The sequence below is a fragment of the Sceloporus undulatus genome, chromosome 4 (assembly GCF_019175285.1).
Source record: "Sceloporus undulatus isolate JIND9_A2432 ecotype Alabama chromosome 4, SceUnd_v1.1, whole genome shotgun sequence".
NCBI lineage: Eukaryota > Metazoa > Chordata > Lepidosauria > Squamata > Phrynosomatidae > Sceloporus > Sceloporus undulatus.
In genome coordinates, this window is record NC_056525.1 from 140955737 (window position 1) to 140975802 (window position 20066).

General features: G+C 42.1%; 1 protein-coding gene across 1 annotated transcript in view; it reads right to left on the reverse strand.

The window, feature by feature from the left end:
* UBE2QL1 (ubiquitin conjugating enzyme E2 Q family like 1) overlaps positions 1-19365 on the reverse strand; it is a 36771-nt gene extending 17406 nt beyond the window's left edge. Inside the window, exon 1 of the mRNA XM_042463843.1 lies at positions 18499-19365. Coding sequence (XP_042319777.1) covers positions 18499-19221 — 723 coding nt within the window. The 5' untranslated portion in view covers positions 19222-19365. The remainder of the gene's footprint in view (positions 1-18498) is intronic.
* Positions 19366-20066: the final 701 nt, after the last annotated feature.

Sequence of the window (20066 nt, forward strand, 5' to 3'; positions counted from 1 at the left end):
ATGATCAAAAAGCAAACCAACAGTGCTTCATCCAAGTTTCTCCTGAATCCCCGGTGGGTGTGGTTGGTCAGTCTGTCTGTCTGTCTATCTATCTATCTATCTATCTATCTATCTATCTATCTATCTATCATCTGTGATTAACAAGCAGAACTGAAAAATATGAGCAAAATATTTAGGCTTCTGTCTTCTTCAGTTTAAAGATTAAATTGAGCTGCAGACAAGGTAGCAATTTAGAACCCAGTTTCTTGCATTCTTCATTGGATAATAATTATCCTCTAAGGTGGATAATAATAGTAGCAGTAACAATTACTATTTGTTACTACTATTAGTTTTACTATTTTACTACTAATGGATGCATGCATATTGACTTACCAACTATTTCTTACTGTACAGAGGGCAGATCTTTTTCTAGGAATGCTCTGTCTCATTTGATCACTCACACTCATGCCCTGGGGTGTTTCCAGATCAATTTCCATACTTGCTTCTTCAATGGTTTCATTTGTAGAGAAAAATGCTGCCCTTCTTCTTTTTCCATACTATTTATTGGCTTCAGTCAGTCAGGTTCTCCTAACTTCAAGGCTGTACTTCTTTCATACTCTCAGTAAGAAACTACAGTACGCTTAATTATGGAGATTAGCACACTCTCTTTTAACGTGCCTTATCCCCGATGGGATAAAGCAGCATTTATTTTTAAAACAGGTTTTATCACATTTGCCTGTGGGCAGGCAAATGTATCCTGTTTACAGCTCGGATGCCAGCTGGGCTTATCTCGCACCAAAGCCACAGAATAAGCCCAGCTGGCATTCGGGCTGCATCCAGACTGCAACCGCCCAGCCATGGGTGAATGCGATAAGACCCCTTTTAAAATAAATGTGCCTTTATCTCATCAGGGAAAAGGTGTGTTAAAAGAAAGTGTGCTAACCTCCTATGTTGCTTTTTCTCCCACCCACCTATTCCAAAATTTTATTTTAAGGATTTCTTTGAAAGTTCACAAACAAGATAACATTGCCTATGCCTGTTTCTGAGGCTTGCAACAGAGAATATAAGTTCAAGTGTTATTTATGTAGGATGACCTCCATATCAGCAGGATACCTGAAACCACAGATAATAAGGAACACTATTATTTTCCATGAGACAAACAAGCACACCATAGAATTTCACTGGAGGACCTATAAATGCACAAAGAGAACATTTTTTTAGATGTAGATAAGTGAAACTGCAGATACTGAATTTGTGGGTATGAGGGTTGTACTGTATTTGGTTATTTATGCAACCCATTCATTTCACCATGACATGGTCAATGATCACTGAATTTTTATAAATTATGCCCTAAATCCAATTGTTAATCCCAACTAGAATAGAGCTATTGAATTAACATAATTTACATACATGTTACCTTTCCAAGTTTCCACTGATTCAGTGGGTCTACTCTAGTTGGGACTATCAATGGGATCAGATTAGAGAATCACGCACAACCTAGGTCACTGGATTGCAGCTCCCATGTTGTCTCACCAATGGCATTCTTGGCTAGGGCTGCAGCTGGTTGCAGTCCAACATCATATGGATGTGATTTCAGTCCAAGGTCTCTATCATTGTGTATTGCTGTCAGCATCATTGAATTAAACATGCATCTTAATGTCACCTGCTGTCTTTCCCCCCCTTTAAGATGACATAAGTAATAAATGGAAATAATAATTTTATACAAAATTATCTTTAAAGTTTTGGTAAGCAGAGACTTTGATCTGTGTAGATATCTTATCTACAATGAGCAGGTTCCAGATACTGTCAAAATAAACCTTGACAAAGGGTTTATAAGGACTTTTCCAAGATAAGGCTAAAAGAAACTTCTTAGCAGTGAACAACAAGCCTACCAAACCTCTGCAACACAGGTTGGGATCTGCTCAGGATCAAAACTGTTTAGGATGACCACTTGCTGAATCTGAGGTTGGTATAGATTAGAGCACAGTGACCTGTCTCTTGGTACTGGCCACTAGATGCAATAACCAACATATCAATATGGACCTAAAAAACTACTTTATTTTTTATTCTTCTTCTTACCTCTAGCTTCTCATGCCTCATTAAGCGATGACTTGGTGTTACAAAATTAATCTTCATTACACTTCCTGACTCACACTCTCTGAGAGTGACCAAGAGTACCTTCGTCACTTAAGTAACAAGGTGGCAAGGCATAAAACAAATATATACAGAACAATTATTGGTGGCCATTCCAGAACTATGCTATGTCCTGTGAAATCCCATTGGTGTTGGCTGTCCCTGGGAACAACTGGGGGCAAAAAATAAGTTCTTTTTTTACAGCTGATAGAGGTTTAATCTTGATTGTTGTTTCTTACTGTTGTGTGCTTTCAAGTCACCTTTGACTTCTGTTGACCCTAAGGTAAACCCATCACAAGATTTTCCGGGCAGAATTGGTTCAGAGGAGTATGACCTTGCTTTCCTCTAAATGCTGAAAATGTTTGACTTGCCCAAGGTTGCCCAGTAGGTTTCTATAGCTGAGCAAGGATTCAAACCCTGGTCTCCCAGTGTCTTAGTCTAACACTCAGACCACTACACCACACTGGCTCGCTAACTTTAATCTTGATATCTGGTACAAATAAATCCAAAATCTCTATTCTTTTTTTAAAAAGCAAAATTGTAAAGCAAGATTGCCAGTTCTTTTACAAGCCTGTTTCTGTTTTTTAACAACATTCTTCACAAAAAGGTAACAAATATGCATGTGTAGGTGTGAAAATGTGTATGTGCATGTCTAGCTATGTGTATCTCCCCTATAATTCAGTTATAGAATTTATGCATCTAAATTCTCTCCCTATTAGGCTTGTGCTTTGGCTATTTGCTCTAATTGTCATATGTGTTTCATCATGCTATTCTATGCACTGTAATAACCAGATTTGCTTCCCCCCTTAATGGTTGATTATGTATTTTAAACTTGTATTCAATATAAATTGACAGCTGCTATCCTACTTGTGAATTATAATGGCGTAGGTTAGATGCTAGCATAAAACTTCTAGAGAAATGTACTTACAAATCCATAGTCCCACCCCCTAGAAACAGAACAATGAAATGCTAGAAATTCATCCTGTTTTGTCCTGGTAACATGGCCAGTCCCTAAATCAATGGAGGCCACATGGGTACAATCTTATATAAACCTACATGTCTTGTCGATACAGCCCTTACTATCTATGTTCATGCAAAACTAAATCCCATTTACTTCAACTATTGATGAATAAGCATGCATAACATTTCCATAATTTAAATAACTATTTGTTTATCATGACGCAAGTGCAATTGGAGACAAAACTATAGTCAGTGATCTTTCAAGTGTTTATAAATATGAATTTTGAAAAACTCAGTATCTTACAATGTTGACACAGCTCACTGATTTTCTACCACTCAGTTTCACGAACTGCCACAGAACAGAAAACTCACATATTTAAGTTCCTCACTGAATATGTAACTGAATACAAAATAAATAGTTTCTGAATAACTGCATGGACCATTTAAAGGGCACTTAAGAGGAGTGCAGTTTTCTGAGCAGTAGGGCCACAACTGTGGAATGCCTTCCTATGGTTGCATCCTATGGCTCAGAAGACCCACCTTGCTGCATCATTCCTTACTTGTATGAAAACAACTACAACTTATTAACTACACTGCCCTTTTGTGTGGGTAGAGTGGCAGTAGAATACAGGAATTTAAAGTCACCCCATGCATTTTAGAGCCAGCATGGTACAATGATTTCAGTGCTGGACTAAGACTCTGAGAGATCAGGGTTCAAATCCTCATTCAGCTATGGAAACCTACGGTACTTTATGAACTTGGGTGGCAAACTGTCATCCTTAGGAGAAGGCATTCCACAGCCTTCTCAGAATAAATCTTACCAAGACAATGTTATAATGCAATTGTCGTAAGTCAGAGTCAACTTGGAGGCACATAATTGCCATTTTAGAGTAACATTGTGCAACCCAATTTTAATGTAGTGGGTGCTGTCTGACTTGAGCCTAAATCCAATGCCACCTGAGTAGCCAACCATTTCATGGTGGGACCTTCTCCTTTTCCTCATCTTTCTCTCCTCTTTGTTCTCCTCTCTGTTCTGGCCTTCAGAATGGAAGAGAGCACTGCCCTCCAGAGTCCACTGACAAAAGCATTTCCAGAAGCAAAGCAATCCCACTTGGCCTTGGTTTTAACTACCTTACCATCACCAAACACTCTTGAAAAGACAGGAAAGGCAATTAATATATTTTAAAAAGACTGAAGTTCTAATTTTGATCAAGAAGATAAACAATGGACTACACATTCAACATTAAAATGTGTGACATAAATTATCAGTCTAGATATAAACAGCTGTTGTTTCAGTTTGAGCTACTTAACAGTGAAATTAAGACCAGAACTACATGCATGGCTGCAGATCTACGTCCAGAAACATGGTTCTTCAAGGCAAATTTAAGGCAAGGTGACAAATTTGTAACACAAAAGTGACAGGAAAGAGTGGTTGCTTAACTCTTCCTTTACCACATCATTTCCCTGAAACTAGCAATGTGCCTTGCTATGCAGGCTTCCAGATATGAATTTGATCCATTACAGGGGAAACTGGCTGGGAAGAGGAGGCAACCCACACTTTCTCTCCTTCCTATCCATATTTTGTCCAATGAAGTTCACCTCTCTGCTCTGCAGCTGTTCAGTGGTTGTCAGAATCCGAACCCTAGGAATTAATCACCAAATGCACAGTTCTCATCTATCAAAATGTTGAAGAAAGGGCAAACATAGGACTGTATCTGCCTAGCTCATACTTTTTTTAGAGAGCAAGAAAGGACAGCATAAGTTCTTTGTTCTTAAAGAACAATGGCAGAAAGATAAGACATGTTGTAATGGAAATAGCATTTAGGGATAGTTTTCTGCTGGATTAAACCCCGAGAATGACTGGAAAACCAAATAGTTTCACAATAAGGAGAGCTGCAATCAACCCTTGAACTGATATTTTGCAAGCTTACATTTTCCTGTCTCAACATATTTCCAAAACTACAACAGTTCTAGTTCTTCTATGAAACAAAGATGATGAAACATAAGTGGCTCATGAATACCTGGGAGTTGTGTGGAGGGTGGCCAGCCTCAACATGTTGAGTGGGAGATGCTTTCTGAATAAGCAAAAATCACTTTTTCATTTGGATAGTTCAGTTTGAATACTCTTCCCTTATATTATTTATTTCATGTATACTAAATTTCAGAGTCTCACTAATTTTCACCTGTCTAGTTACATAAAACAAACAAAATCCTGCTTGCAATCAATGGGTACAGTCCAGCCAACACCACATGTTTGGAAATCTATTTTATGACAGCGGGAAAAATATGAACAATGTACATATGAATGTTAAAGACTGTTTAATGCTGGCTGGAGCACATCCTGCAAAACTTCTCTTGGACTTCATATCACAGATATTCATGGCAACTTTGACTTATTGGCAACCCGATCGTAGGGTTTTCTTGGCAAGATTTATTCAGAGGAGGTCTGCCATTCCCTTCTTCTTTGAGTGAGATAGTGTGACTTGCCCAAGATTGTCCACTAGGTTGCCAGGACTGAGCAGGGATTTGAAATGTAGTCTCCCAGAATACTAGTCCAATACTCAAACTACTACACCACGCTTGCTTTCCTCCTGTATATATATGATATGATATGGTTTGGGGAGAGTTACAATAAAATTATCTTAATCAATTTAAAAAACAGTAAAAATTTAAAAAGAAAAATTTAAAGAATTTGTCAAAACAAGACAGTCAATCATTTAAAGCAGCTTAAAACAATACATGGGCAGAATTGAATACATTCTGTTAGGCTCCAAAGGCTTTAATAAAAAGCCATGTTTTTATTTGGAATAATACCAGTGTTGGCACCAGAGGAGACTTTCTCCCATAACCTCCCAGTGTGTTGTTCCCATTGGTGTATATAGGGTCCCTCCAGCAGACCTCACCCCTTAGGCAAGTATATATAGGGAGAGGTGCTCCTACCCAATCGCTCAGGTATTGAGGTCACAAGCCTTTTAGGGCACTGAATGTCATCAGCAGCATCCTAAATTCAGGCCAGAAGCAAATCTCTTCTTCAGTCTCCGTTCCACTTTATGTAGCCAAAGGTTATTTGTCCATTGTAGATATTCCGCACAGAAGTCACTTTTGTGGCAACCCTTAATTTAATTTAGTTCCATAATGTCCATTATGGTAACAGATGTTGTGCCTATGTCTCAACCTATCTGCACATGGGGCACTTCATCATTGCTCTTCATTGAAGAGTCAAGGACAGAGAAAGATGGACCACTAACTCCCAGAAGTCAGCCTGCAAGAAATTTCTCCAAGAACTGTGTTTTAGTTTGCTTCATGCAGGAATCAATTATGGCTACTCATATACATCTGGGGAAGGAAAAATGGGAAGTGGGGAAATGGGGCACAATGGAGGGACACCACTGGAGTGAGGGCTAGATCTGCCCTTTCCCTCTGATGGCTCTAGTGACCAAGAATCCATTCTGTTTCTATCTCCGTGTCATTCCTGTTTTTGTGTGTGTGTGTGTATGTGTTGACCACACTTGAATGTCCTGAAAGAGGGACTGATTTGTAGATTAAACGGCAAGTTCTCAGAAATTGTGGGGTTTGGACTAGCTGTTTGAATGGCTTGAAATGCATTCCTACACAAGGATATTCACCAACACACCCCCATCCAAACTTCATAATGGTATTGCTCTGCTTGCAGATGGATAAAAACATTCCAATCTTTTTCAAATGATAGAAATCATTTGGGGATTAAAGTGGTAAAATTTTGTTTATCTATCTGAGCGCTGATGCTGATCTGACTCATGCAATCCTGATATAAAGTAAATAAGTGCTATAATGTCCCCTCCCCTGAGGATCAGAAGAAGGTTTCCAACTAGGGAGGCAGTAGAACTGTTGAATGACAAGAGTATTATGTGTGCTCAGAGAGAACAGGATACTGTAAAACATGGATGGGAATTGTAGTTTCCTGTGGTACTCTGGGATGGAGAAGGCTAAATGTCTCACAAAACTACATTCCCCAGAATTCCCTAGCATTGAGCCAGGGTAGTTAAAGCAGTCTCAAACTGGATGATTCTTGCAGTATGTTTTGGACCCTTGTGATGATGTTGCCATAAGTCAGGGTTGACTTGAAGGTGCATAATAGCAACAAAAGCCAGTTAAAGGGGAGAGAACAGGGATAAATTGTCTGAATGGAAGGACTGCACCATTGGTAAACAGGGAGCTACTTATTTAAAACAAAAACACAAAACAAAAACAAAATCCAAAACAAAACCAAGGGCCAGGATCCAGCATATGTGATTCTGTTAATGAAATAAATTCTCTTAGCAAAAACAGGAGCAGGGACTATATTCTCTCCTACCTCTTCCGAATGTAAGATTGCCACACTGAAAATAAGAGAGGGCTCTTGTACCTTTAATAATTGTGCAGAGGAGGGAATTTCAGTAGGTGCTGTTTGTCATGCAACCAGATGCAGGAGCCCTCTCCAGTGTTCACTCTGGCAACCCTATTAGAATATGTTCTAGAAAGCTGGGAAACCTTCCAGAGCAGAAATTTGGCTAGCAGGGCTAAGAAAGAAAGAGAGAAAGAGAACATCCTATTATACTAACAGATGTATGGATGTAACCCTGTATCAGTATTGGCTAATTAAACTGATAATGAGTGCTGGGAATTTTACCAAGTGCTGTAAGATAAAAATAATGCCGGTTTTTCATGGTTTCACAAGATCAACTACTATTTTGCCAAACCCACTTCTGGCAGATGGAAATGCTTCTTTTCTCAGTAAACTAACTGTTGGCTAGCTCTGCAGATGGAATCGGGATTCTCAAGTGTCCCTTGCAGTCAGAGGTTCTGTACACTCTGTCTTATGCAACAGAATCATCAAGGTTATATAATGCAACTTGTACAGCAGTCGAGGATTTGACTGCTAGACGACAGCTACTCAGATTAACAAGCAGACAGTGGCCACACTATACTATTAATACTGTCTCCCACTTTCCCTTGGCCATTATCTTCATTTTTAAACAATCAGAATAAGCATTATAAAAACTCTTGACAATAATTTACTTTTCTCTCTCTTTTTTCTTTTGCTCTTCAGTAACATAAGGATGGGTGTCATGTTTTCTACTAGATACATGATTTAAAAAGCAAAATTATTTCCAAAGAAAATATTACCTTGTGAACAAATAACAGGTGTGCAGACTAGCACTATATATCTGTTTTCCTATTCTGTTTAATGAGCTCTGCTCCCTAACAGCATCTTTAAAAATCTTCTGGTTAAAAGGGTATTTTTCTCTTGTAATTATGCTGTAGTATTTCTGATCTCTCCTCTGCCAATTATAGAAGGAAGGGCTGAAGGAATACACAGTGTGCTCAAAAACAAATGTTCAAATAATTATTAATTTTAATTTTTAATTTAAAAATAGTACCAAAAACAGCACTGTCATTTTGGGAGTGTGGATATTAGATAGTTTGAAATGGCTTCACAGATGTTACATGTCTCATTTTTTATTTATACCTATGTGAAAAATGATCCTCTGTTAGGAGATGAAGTAACACTCAAAGGGGAATACAAGCCACTACATTTTAATGTACCATGTCCATGAGCCTATTACTTAAATGCTTTTCAGTGATAGCTGTTTGCTTAAATCCCAGGCGCTCAATGGAACTTGACCTCTCTAGGCAACATAGAACAGAGCACAATCTGATTAAATAAAAGGTGGAAGGTGAAAGCCACACAGTGAGGCTCAGATAAAGGAGATAAAGCTAGTTCATCTTTAAGATACCATGAGATTCTTTGTGTCTGGCTAGAAAAGCCACAGTTGAGTGACATAAAACAATTAAGTAAAGGCCAGTTTATAAATTGCAAGGATGTACAAAAACACTAATGTATATAGTTCATCACAGGTTTAAAGTGACATGAATATCTCATGAACGATGAAGGGCATCATATGAATGGAAAAGCAGTCCTACAATCTAGTCCTGAAACGTTAAACATACAATTAAACAAAAATTAAATGTGCAACCAACTCTCCCCAACGTCTAATCCCCAAACTGCATTTCAATGGGAAGATGTATTTCAATGGGTTGGGGAAAATCACCATACATCACTTACTGCCAGATTTTTAAGAGCAGAGAGGGAAGCTGAAAGAGAAGAAAGTACTTGGGTTGCATAAATCATTATGACAAGGCTCAGAAACCAGTTTTTACTCTGAAATTGCATCTTTCTCTGAAATTTCACCTCTGATAAAAATTGAGTGATTGCTTTCCTAAGGGTTTTCTGGGAAACCAGGGGGAAAGCAGATAAACCTGTTTTCCTTGCTTCTTGTCTATTATAAAATGAAGTGTCAATCACTTTGACATCTGAGCTGTCCATTTTATGTATCCTTCACTGGGCAAGAATTTTTTTCTCAGTCAAGCTGTTTTGAGCCTAATGACCAAAAGACAATGTAGCTACATGTAGGCAAACAGTCAACATAATACAGTTGTTCCAACTTTTAAGCAGGAAATGTGAATTCATTCAAATAAAGGCAATACGAGTCTTTGGAAAGGCAAGGGATTAAGAATAATGCGGACATTTAAATTGAATCAATAATATAATTGGTCTTCTTCTCTGTCATTTTAATTATTACTAATGTATATACGTAGGTAGAAATATATTAATTATATAACTAAGATATATAGATGTCTCTGTGTGAGATCCTTCATCATCAGATGTAACTATGATGGTGGAGCTCCACTGTCCCACGTACATCTAATAATGCCATACATACCCCAAACCCAAGTTTTTCAGCCTGGCTATGCCTCAAATGAAGTGTTTCCAAGGTGCTGTAGATTAGAGCGTTGGGAAATGATGTCTGTAGTGTTCTCCTGGTTGTAGTCATTTTGAGAAGAGGCAGCTGGAGACATGCATTGGGGTCCTACAACAGCTGCTTGTCTCTAGGCACCCCATGACCATCTGCAGACATTAGCCAACATCCTAGTAAGTTTACTTACTAAGGACTTTATCACACAGGGAAAATCAGGGGTTTAAACAGCTATTAGCCTGTGAAAATCGCATGATTAACATTTTCATGCAACGTCATGATTAAAAAGCCATTACCCCAGGAATAAACAGGCAATAAACAGCAACAAACCATTCTTGGGGAAATCCCATAAATGATTTGTTGCTGTTTGTGACAATTCCTCACAACACTAGAGATTAGTGACAATTCCTCACAATACTGGAGATTAGTGGCATGAGGGGGTGGTAATGTCAGTATGCTACTCCCTGCCAGACTGAAAAGGTACATTTCTTAGGTCATGTTTAGTGGTTAACGGCCATACACATGAATTCATACCAGTTACAAGATAGTAAATCCAGCTTACGATCTCACAACTAATGAAGTGGATTGTTGTTATAAGTCTTCAAGCTGTTTCCAACTTAATGGTGGCTCCAAGGCAAACCTATCAGGGGTTTCTTAGCAAGATCAGTACACAGGGGATGTGCCACTGCCTTCTTCCAAGACTGAGAGAGGTTGACTTGCCCAGAGACACCCAGAGGTATTCCACGGCCGAGTAGGGATTTGAACCCTCATCTCCCAGAGTCCTAGTCCAACACTCAAACCACTACAATACACTGGCTCAGCAATGAACAGGATGCCAGCTGCTTATTTTTAAAAAATATTTTTACAAAATGTTACATAGTATGCTTTTTTTAATGGGTTAAATATCAAGCTGTCATGTGTTGGGAATGTTGACTAGTTCTAAAAAATAAATCATACTTCAGTAGGTCATTACAAATGTGTACAGTTTATGTAAGGTCCAATTTTAATCAAATATAATATATTATAAAATAAACAGCCTTAACAGCAACATATATAAGCATATATATGAAAGTGAAAGTCCTTTGCTTCAACTGTCTGACACCCTAGGCCTAAAGAGCTAAGGAAAGCAACACCTGCCTCCTCCACTGGACAGGGCACCAAGAGCTTAAGTGAGGCAGTATCTCCCTACATATCACCTATGAAGAAAACCAGGGCAAGTGGGAGGACTATCTGGCCCCATACACTAGGAGTCTCCCTTCTCTATGTCAGAAAAATAACTTGTTTCCACCTACTAGTTGACTGCAATGTGGAAGGGAGGTACATTTGCCAGCAACAGAACTTGAGATTCCTGGGTTTATGTGCGTTTTGTGGGATACCATTTACAATATGTTGTAAGCTATCTTAATGATTGACCCAATGACATTAAAAATAAAAAATATTCTGAATATGTAAATATCATAGTAGGCACAGGACTGAAGTTTATGGTACATAAACTTTTCAGATTTGCTAGTGGGATCTTCCGAGTTTAAAACCTCTAAACAAGAGTAAATATTCGTAATATTAAAATTAACCAATTAACTTTCATATTTGTTGTAATTTTGCTTTCCAAAAATTTATTTTACTAAGGGTTTTACTTTACATTGAACTCAATACTGTTTGATAAAATATCAAATATTGTTTTACCTTTAAGAGATTATACATTCAGGTTTGTATTCAGATTTTATTTTAACAAGGCTAATTTTTAAAGAAAAACATTCCATATTTAAAACTTCTAAAAATCTGATGTAAGATTTTAAAAATCCGGAATGTATATTTGCAACAGATCATCTATTTATATCCATCTTGTAAACAGGAGGATATATTCTTTGATGAAAGCTAAGTAGTAAGTTTTCCAAATTCTGCAGTGGTGCTATTGGCAAACAAAGGGGGTAAATCCAATTGTTAGTCCCAGCTAACTCAGACCTGTTAAATGAATGGGAACTTGTTCAGTCAACACTTATGTAAGTCCCATTGATTCAATGGATCCACTCCACTTCAGATTTAGTCCAAAGAACACACAACCTAACAGCAGCAGCAACAACAACAACCCCTTACCTCCTACTCAAATGAATAGGGTCTGTCTACAAGAGCATTACATTCATTTCAGCAGGGTTAGGGCTGAACATAGTGAAATAGTTGGAGTGTTGGGATTGTGGCTACACCTACACTGAAGAATTAATGCAGTTTGACACTGCTTTAACTGCCATGGTGCCATGCTATGGAATCCTCTGATTTATAGTTTTCTGAGACATTTAGCCTATCACTCTGGTGCCACAACAAAATACAGACCCCAGGATTCCATAGGATTGAACCATGACGGTTAAAGAAGTGTCAAACTGTGTTAATTCTGCAGTGTGGCACCTACTTATGGCTCCAGGAGATGAAGATTCAAATCCCCGCTCAATAATGGAAACCTACTGAGTGATCTTGGACAAATCACAGCCTTAGAGGAAGGCAGTGGCAAAGCTCCTCCTAATCTTGCCAAGAAAACTGTATGATAGGTTGGAGTCAACTTGAAAGCACATCACAACAGTGTAGGATAGCAGCTCACTGACTTACATCCCAAATCACTAAGGATGTTCTACTGTCCTCTCCATTTTTTTCTTGTTACTGCTGTTTGGAAGGCAGAAAAATGGTAATGATCTCAGCTTACATTTGTAGGTGAGAAATGGACAAAAGGCCCATTAAGCTCGCAATGCCATTCTCTGGATAGAACTGACTGTTAGTCCACACAGGCATGCCAATTTGAGCAACTTAGAAAAATGTATGTACAGGGAGAAGATTTACTGCTTATATTCTTCACTCCATACAAAAGCTGCTTAACTGAAGAGAAAATTTAAACACTACTGCTGCAGTTTTGAAAATGTCTGTGATATCGGCTACAATTTCCTATTAAGCTAATTGGATGTAAACCCCACTGAAGACATCTGAACAAACATGTATAGGATTTAGGTGGCACAAATGGATTTTTGGGGCAGATGTATGCAATTTTAGGGAAATATATGTAGCAATGCAGGGGGTCTCTCTCTCTCTAAAATCCTAATTTAGTGAGCACTTCAGGAGGCAATAGGCAGGGTTGGAATGGGAATGGGTAACTTGGATTGTGTGGGGTGGAAGTAGGAAAGGTAGAGATATTTAGTTTAGGCTCCAAGTTTGCTATTGACCTGTTAATATCAGCAGGGCTTTGAATTTATACATAAGACTTTTTTTATCCCCTTTCTCTTTATTTTGCACATTCACATGGTCTTAAGTAAAGATGCAGATGGCCTCCTTTCAAACCATAGGCTTCATTTCATACTCCCACAATACCACACAACACCACAATACAAGAAAACATTATGCCAGAAGAGAAGCCATTCCAGCAGCATTGTGTCTCCAGAATTAACCATTCCCAGCCAACATTAACCATCTCCATTGACATTGTTCCCAGCATCTGCTAACATTAGTACTTAGTCACTCATAGGCATGGTCTCTTTTACTATTGTGTGTGTGTGTGTGTGTGTGTCTTTTATCCCTCACATATAAAATTGGCCCTCCATTTTCATGGGGGATCAGTTCTGGACCCCCCTCCCCTGCAAAAACAGAGGCTCACATATATTCAAGTCCCATAGGCTTCAATGGAGTGCATGCCCATGCGTGTGCCTGCGCACATGCATGCACCCCATTAAAGATAGCTGAGGTCACCCCTCCATGGATTTCCAAGGTCGCAGATCCAAGATCCACAAGTTAGGAGGGGCAACTGTAGCTGCTTTCATTACAACTTGTAGCAAGGAACTGGAATGCCTTACTGTCCAATGAAGAAATATTGCTGCCATCCTTAAATTCTAGTGACTTGAGAAGGGAGAATAATTTGTTTTTATTTATGCTTTCTGACCATTTAACGTTTTATCAAACCTTTGTTTTGTCTGTACTCCAGAAACTTGTGTTATCATTGATCCAGAGCTATGAAATGTTAGAGATTTTTTGGAGGGGTCAGAATCCCCCCAACCACTTTTCAAAGTTATGTGTTTCTGTAGAGCCCACTCAAACTAGGAACACTCCTTCCCACTCCACAGACAATTGTAAAACTACTGTAAAAGAAACAAACAAAAAAGCAACTTAAAAATCCTCTTCCATTTGTAACAAAGATTTACACACCAGAATAACTTCCCTCACCATTACAAACAATCTTTCCTCTTCAAGAGCCCCAAAAGCCTGATGCCCAGAAACTGCTAATAATGTTCCTTCTATGGCCCAGAGAAATCTTTAAGGAGTTTTTTCAATTCAAAAATTCATGCAATTACATGATTACTTATCACACCTTAATTTCACTGTAACGGCCTCCCCGAATGCGACTCAGATTCTGTGCAAAGTAAGCCATCACATCAGTGGGTTCTTAATTGCAAATTGGCACCCTTGTGCATGCTCAGTGAGACTCCAGATGACTGGAGCAGAGCAATGGATGCAAGCTCCAGGAAAAGAGATTCCACCTCAACTTTAGGAGGAACTTCCTGACATTAAGGGCTGTCCGACAGTGGAACAAACTCCCTCGGAGTGTAGTGGAGTCTCCTTCTTTGGAAGTCTTTAAGCAGAGGCTGGATGGCCATCTGTCGGGGATACTTTGATTTAGATTTCCTGCATGTCAGGGGGTTGGACTGGATGGCCCTTGCGGTCTCTTCCAACTTTATGATTCTATGATAGTAGGTGAGCGAGAGAGAGGAACCAAGGGACCCCACAATTTACAAAAGAGGTGGGGGGCGAGTGGGAAGAATGGTTGAAAGAACATGCTCTATTCACGTTAAAACGAGCATATATTCACTCTTGTCATGTTAAAATGTGAATATAATGGTTATCCAATAGCTCTCAGTCCATGTCTCTTAATTAGCAGGCAGCAGCCCCCCCTCAACAATGCTGAAGGATGAGCAGAAGCAAAATTGAAGCAGAATTGCAGCGTAGCTTCATGGGAACTCCCCCTTCCAGATTGGGGGGGGGGGAGCCAGGACCAAAGGAGACATGCACATCACACCAAACAACAGCACACTGAGTGTGAAGTTGTCTAGGAACAGGGTTTGTGACTTCGCTAGTTCACTTAATTTACTTAACTGTGGACTGACGCGTGATTGTGTTCGGAGTGCATTTGCACTGCCAGTGATCGCGTGTGGTAACCTTTCGCACAATAACGTGAATATGCATGATTCTGTTCCGGATGACACGGGATTATACTTCCAATTTCAGCCATGTGATGTCATCCTAAGAAGGACCCTGCTACCTCATTGAAGGATTTCCTTGGTGGGATATAGTAATCCCTTCCAAAGTAGTTTTGCATGGTACCCTCCCCCTTTCCAGGCAGGTAACCTTTTTTATTGTTATTCAGGTAGGCCTTTGCTGGTTAAGATGGACGGCTGAAGAAGGGGGCTTTAAAAAAAATGTTTTTAATTGCTCAATATTTCTTTTGAAGTCTTTCTTTTAAAATGGTTTGATATCTCATGTCTGAAGCACACTGCAGAAATAATCCAGTTTGAGACCACTTTAAATGCCCTGGCTCAGTGCTAGGGAATCCTGGGAATTGTAATTAATTGTGGCACCATTGCTCTCAGACAGAGAAAGCTAAATGTCTTACAAAACTAGTTCCCAGAATTCCCTAGCATTGAGCCAGGCCAGTTAAAGCAGTCTCAAACTGAATTATTTCTGCAGTGTGTTTTGGACCCATGTTAGTATCTGAGGCCTGGACCTGTTTTACTCACGCTAAGGTCAGAAGTCTCCATACCCATTTTTGGGATGAAAGATGGGGTAGAAATATAATAAACAAATAAATAAATACATATCTTACTTGGGAAAACAGACATTTTCTGTGAGGTGCAAAAGTAATTTTATAAGGACTAATGAAATGGCATGTTATCTGTGATGATCTGCAACATTGCAGCAAAGCATGTCAGTCCACATCATGACCCCAGAGATGTGCTCCAGCATCCTTTGTGACTTTGCCATAGACTCTACATCTTTAGAGTAGTGCAATTCAGTAATATGGGCTATGGAAATTTAGGATCAATCGACACAACGCAGGAGATATATTTGAAGAAAAGGCAGAATATGCAGTAGATTTATAAACTGTGAGAAATTACAAAAACAGATATAAGGGCCTCCAAATTTGATTAGGTCAGTAGTGTTGCTCTGATCCAATCCAGCGTTTGGGGGAGGGAGTTTGTTTGGAGGGAGGTAACTGGAAAATCTGACCACAGATACATCTCTCCTATCATGTGTTGCCTGGTCTTCAGTCAATTGGATAAGGCAATGCAGTAAAATATTTCAGTCCATTCCCTGCACAGAGACAATAGATCTGAGCCAAGCCTCTGGGATTTGGTCCAGAACAATGTTTCATTATGATTGGGCGGTATATAAATAAATCCTATTATTATTATTATTATTATCATTATTATTATTAACCACAACTCAGAAATGGGCAAGTGTGCCTCCAAGCATGCCCCAAGCCTGCTGCCTTCATCACAGGCTTGGCCAGTTGGTCAAATGTTGTTGTGGTTCCTATGGTGACCCTGTGGATGAGACATCTCCAAGTCTCTCTATCCTCCACTGCTCTGCTTATACTGAATAGATATTCATCCCTGTGACCCCCTTAATAGAGTCCATCCATCTAGCATGTGGTCTTTCTTTCTGCATCCCTCCACCTTTCCTAACATTATTGACTTTTCCAATGAGCCATGCCAATGAGTCAGATATTTGTTGTTGTATGCCTACAGGTCTTTTCTGACTTATGATGACTCTAAGGTGACCCTATCATGGGGTTTTCTTGGCAAGTATCTTCAGAGGAGGTTTGCCATTGCCATCACTTGAGGCTGAGAGCATAAGACTTGCCCACCGTCACTCAGTAGGTTTCCATGGCCGAGCCAGAATTAGAGGTCTCCAGAGTTCTAGTCCAATGCCCAAACCACTATGCCATGCTAGCTCTCCAAGTATTAAATGTTTATCAATATTAATATTAGCAGGATGCAAAAGCCCCCCTGTCAGAAGAGATTTCATCCAGTTGGGTTGGAATCCCATCTTGAGTGCAATCTAGAATCCAGACCTGATGCTCAGAAAAATGACTCCTAGGCAAGGTAGCCAGACATCCTCCTTTTCCAGGACACACCCTCCATTTCAACCTACTGTCCAGGAGGAATTCCAAGAGTCCTCCAATTGCAGCATGTCTAATAAGCATGAATGTGTATTAATGAGTGCTTTTAGCTTTTCTTGGGTCACATCCTACCTTTTGTGGTGCTTCTTCCTCCTTTAACCCTCCTCCCAGGTTAAGATATCTGGCCACTTTGCTCCCAGTTTAGGGCACCTGGTCACCTTGTTCCCAAGTTAGGATATTTGGGACCCTGCTCCCAGATTAGGACACCTGGCCACCCTGCTTCCAGTTTAAGACATCTGCTCACCTTGCTCCTGTGCTAGGGTATTTGGGGCCCTGCTCCCATTTTAGGACATCTGGTCACTTTGCTCCCATGTTAGGATATTTGGGATCCTCCTTCCAGATCTGAGACCCCGTTCCCATGTTAAGGACATCGCCTGTTTAAGCAATCTGGTACATCCTGCTCCCAGATTAGGATATTTGGGACCCTGCTCCCAGCTTGGGACATCTGGTCACCTGGGTCCCAGGTGAGGACATATGGGATCCTGGTACCAGATTAAGATACTTGAGGCCCTGCTCCCAGGTTAGGACATCTGGGACCCTCCTTTCAGATTAGGACATTTGAGACCATAATCCTAGGTTAAGGATATCTGCCTGTTTAGGAGATCTGGTCACCCTGGTCCCATGTTAGGATATTTGGGACCCTCCTTCCAGATTAGGATATCTGAGACCCAAGGTTAAATCTCAGGTTAAGGACATCTGCCTGGTTAGGAGATCTGGTCACCCTGCTCCCATGTCAGGATATTTGGGACCCTCCTTCCAGATCTGAGACCCCGTTCCCAGGTTAAGACATCTGCCTGTTTGGGATATCTTGTCATCCTGCTCCCAGATTAGGACCTTTGGGACCTTCCTATCAGATAAGGATATCTGAGACCCCCATTCCCAGGTTGGGACATCGGCCTGGTTAAGCGATCTGCTCACCTTGCTCCCAGCAGGTTCAGATATTTGGAACCCTGCTTCCAGGTTAGGACATCTGGGACCCTACTGCCATCTTGGGACATCTGCTCACCTTGGTCCCAGGTTAGGACATCCAGCCACCCTGCTCCCAGATTAGGATACTTGAGGCCCTGATCCCAGGTTAGGGCATCTGGGACCCCATTTCCAGGTTAGGATCTCTGCCTGCTTAGGAGATCTGGTCATCCTGCTCCCAGGTGAGGACATTTGGGACCCTCCTTCCAGAGCTGAGATCCTGCTCCCAGGTTAGGGCATCTGGAACCACATTCCCAGGTTAGGGCATCTGCCTGTTTAGGAGATCTGGTCACATTGCTCCCAGTTTTGGACATCTGGTCACCCTGCTCCCATGTTGGCATATTTGGGACCCTGCCCCCAGGACATCTGGGACCCTCCTCCCACCTCGAGACATCTGGTCCCCTTGGTGCCAGGTGAGGACCTTTGGGACCCTGCTCCCATCTGGGTCTCTCCATCCCTCCCTCCCCTTCGGCTGACCTGTCCCTTGACGAGGCTGGCGGCGAACTGTCGCATGACGGCCTCGACGGTGTAGGCGCTGGACCAGCCTCTCGGGGTGAGGAGCTCCATGCAGATGGCGCCGCCGTCCAGGACGTAGCCGTTCTCCAGGCGCGGGCTGAGCACCCGCATGAAGGGCGGCGCGAAGGGGAAGTTGTCCGGGAAGGTGAGGTTGAGGAGGATGTACTCGGTGCTGGTCTCCTTCATGTCCTGCCAGAGGACCGAGTCCTTGTCCACCTGGTGCAGCTTGACGTTCCAGTCGAAGAGGCTCTCGTCCACCAGCTCCACCGAGATGAAGCGGTCGCTCAGCCGGGCGATGTCCTGCAGCTCCTTCATCAGGCGCCGGGTCCTCACCTGGGTGCAATGGGCCTGGCGGCTCGGGGGCACCGCCTTCCCCCCGGAGGGAGCCTCCTTGGACCCCGCCGGGGGCCCTTTCTTCTCCTCGGGGGCAGCCTGGGGCTGGGGAGCCGGGGGCTGCTGCTTGGGCGGCTTATGGCGCGCGGGGCTGGCGCTGCTGCTGCAGTGGCTCTCTTTGCTGGGGCTGCTGCCCTGGGGCTTGCTCTTGGGGTGGCTCTTGCCCCGCAGGGAGGACGAGCCTTGCTGGCTGCTGCCTCGATGGTGGTGGTGGTGATGGTGGTGCTTGGGGTCCTCCGTGTCCCGGTTGTGGAGCCGGATGAGCCCGATTTTCCGAAGCAGGGTGGCCATGCTCCTCGGCTGCTTCGGCTTCTTCTTCCTGGGAAGCCCTACCTGGCCCTCCCTCCTTCCTTCAAGGGATGCTGCTGCTGCTGCTGAAGCCCGGCCACCCACGCCTCTCTCTCTCTCTCTCTCCCCTCACAGAGGGCGGGAAAGAGGGAGAAGAAAGGGACAGCAGGAAGGAGGGGAAAGCTAAGCGCCGTCGAGGGAGGGGGGGGGAAGCCGACTTCTTGGCCCTCTCTTCTTCTTCTCCCCCTTCTTCCTTGGGGCTCCTCCTCAGAGGCTTCTCTCTGGCATGGCCGCCTTCCTCACAGCAGCTCCCCAGCGGGGGCCATGGAAGGGAGGAAGGGGCTTTCCCTCAGAGACCACCTCTCCTCCAGACACAGAGGAAGGCCAGGCGGCAACCTTGACCAAAAAGAGACCCAGTAATAAGGACGGAGGGCTTGGTGGGGAAATTGGCGCCCTTCTTGACAGAAGAGGGAAGGCGGGCAACAAGAAAAGAATAACAATAACAATAATGATAGGTTCTCCTCCCAGGAGGCTCTTTCTGGAAATGGCCCCCCAAGGCAGGCCCTGGTTCTCCAAGTCCGGCAAGCGAGCAGGGACTCCTTCCTTCCTTCCTTTCTTTCTTTCTTTCTTCCCTTCTTCCTTCCCTCCTTTGTTTCAGAGCTGTGTCCCTGACCAAGATATTCAGAGGAAGGAGGGAGGGAGCCAAGGGCGAGGAAGCCCCCCCTCCTCCTCCTCCTCAAGCCCTGTCCCTCTCCTCCTCCTCCTCCTCTCCCTCGGAAGATGAGTTTGGGGCGCCCCCTTCCTTCCTTCCTTCCTTCCTTCCTTCCTTCCTTCCTTCCTTCCTTCCT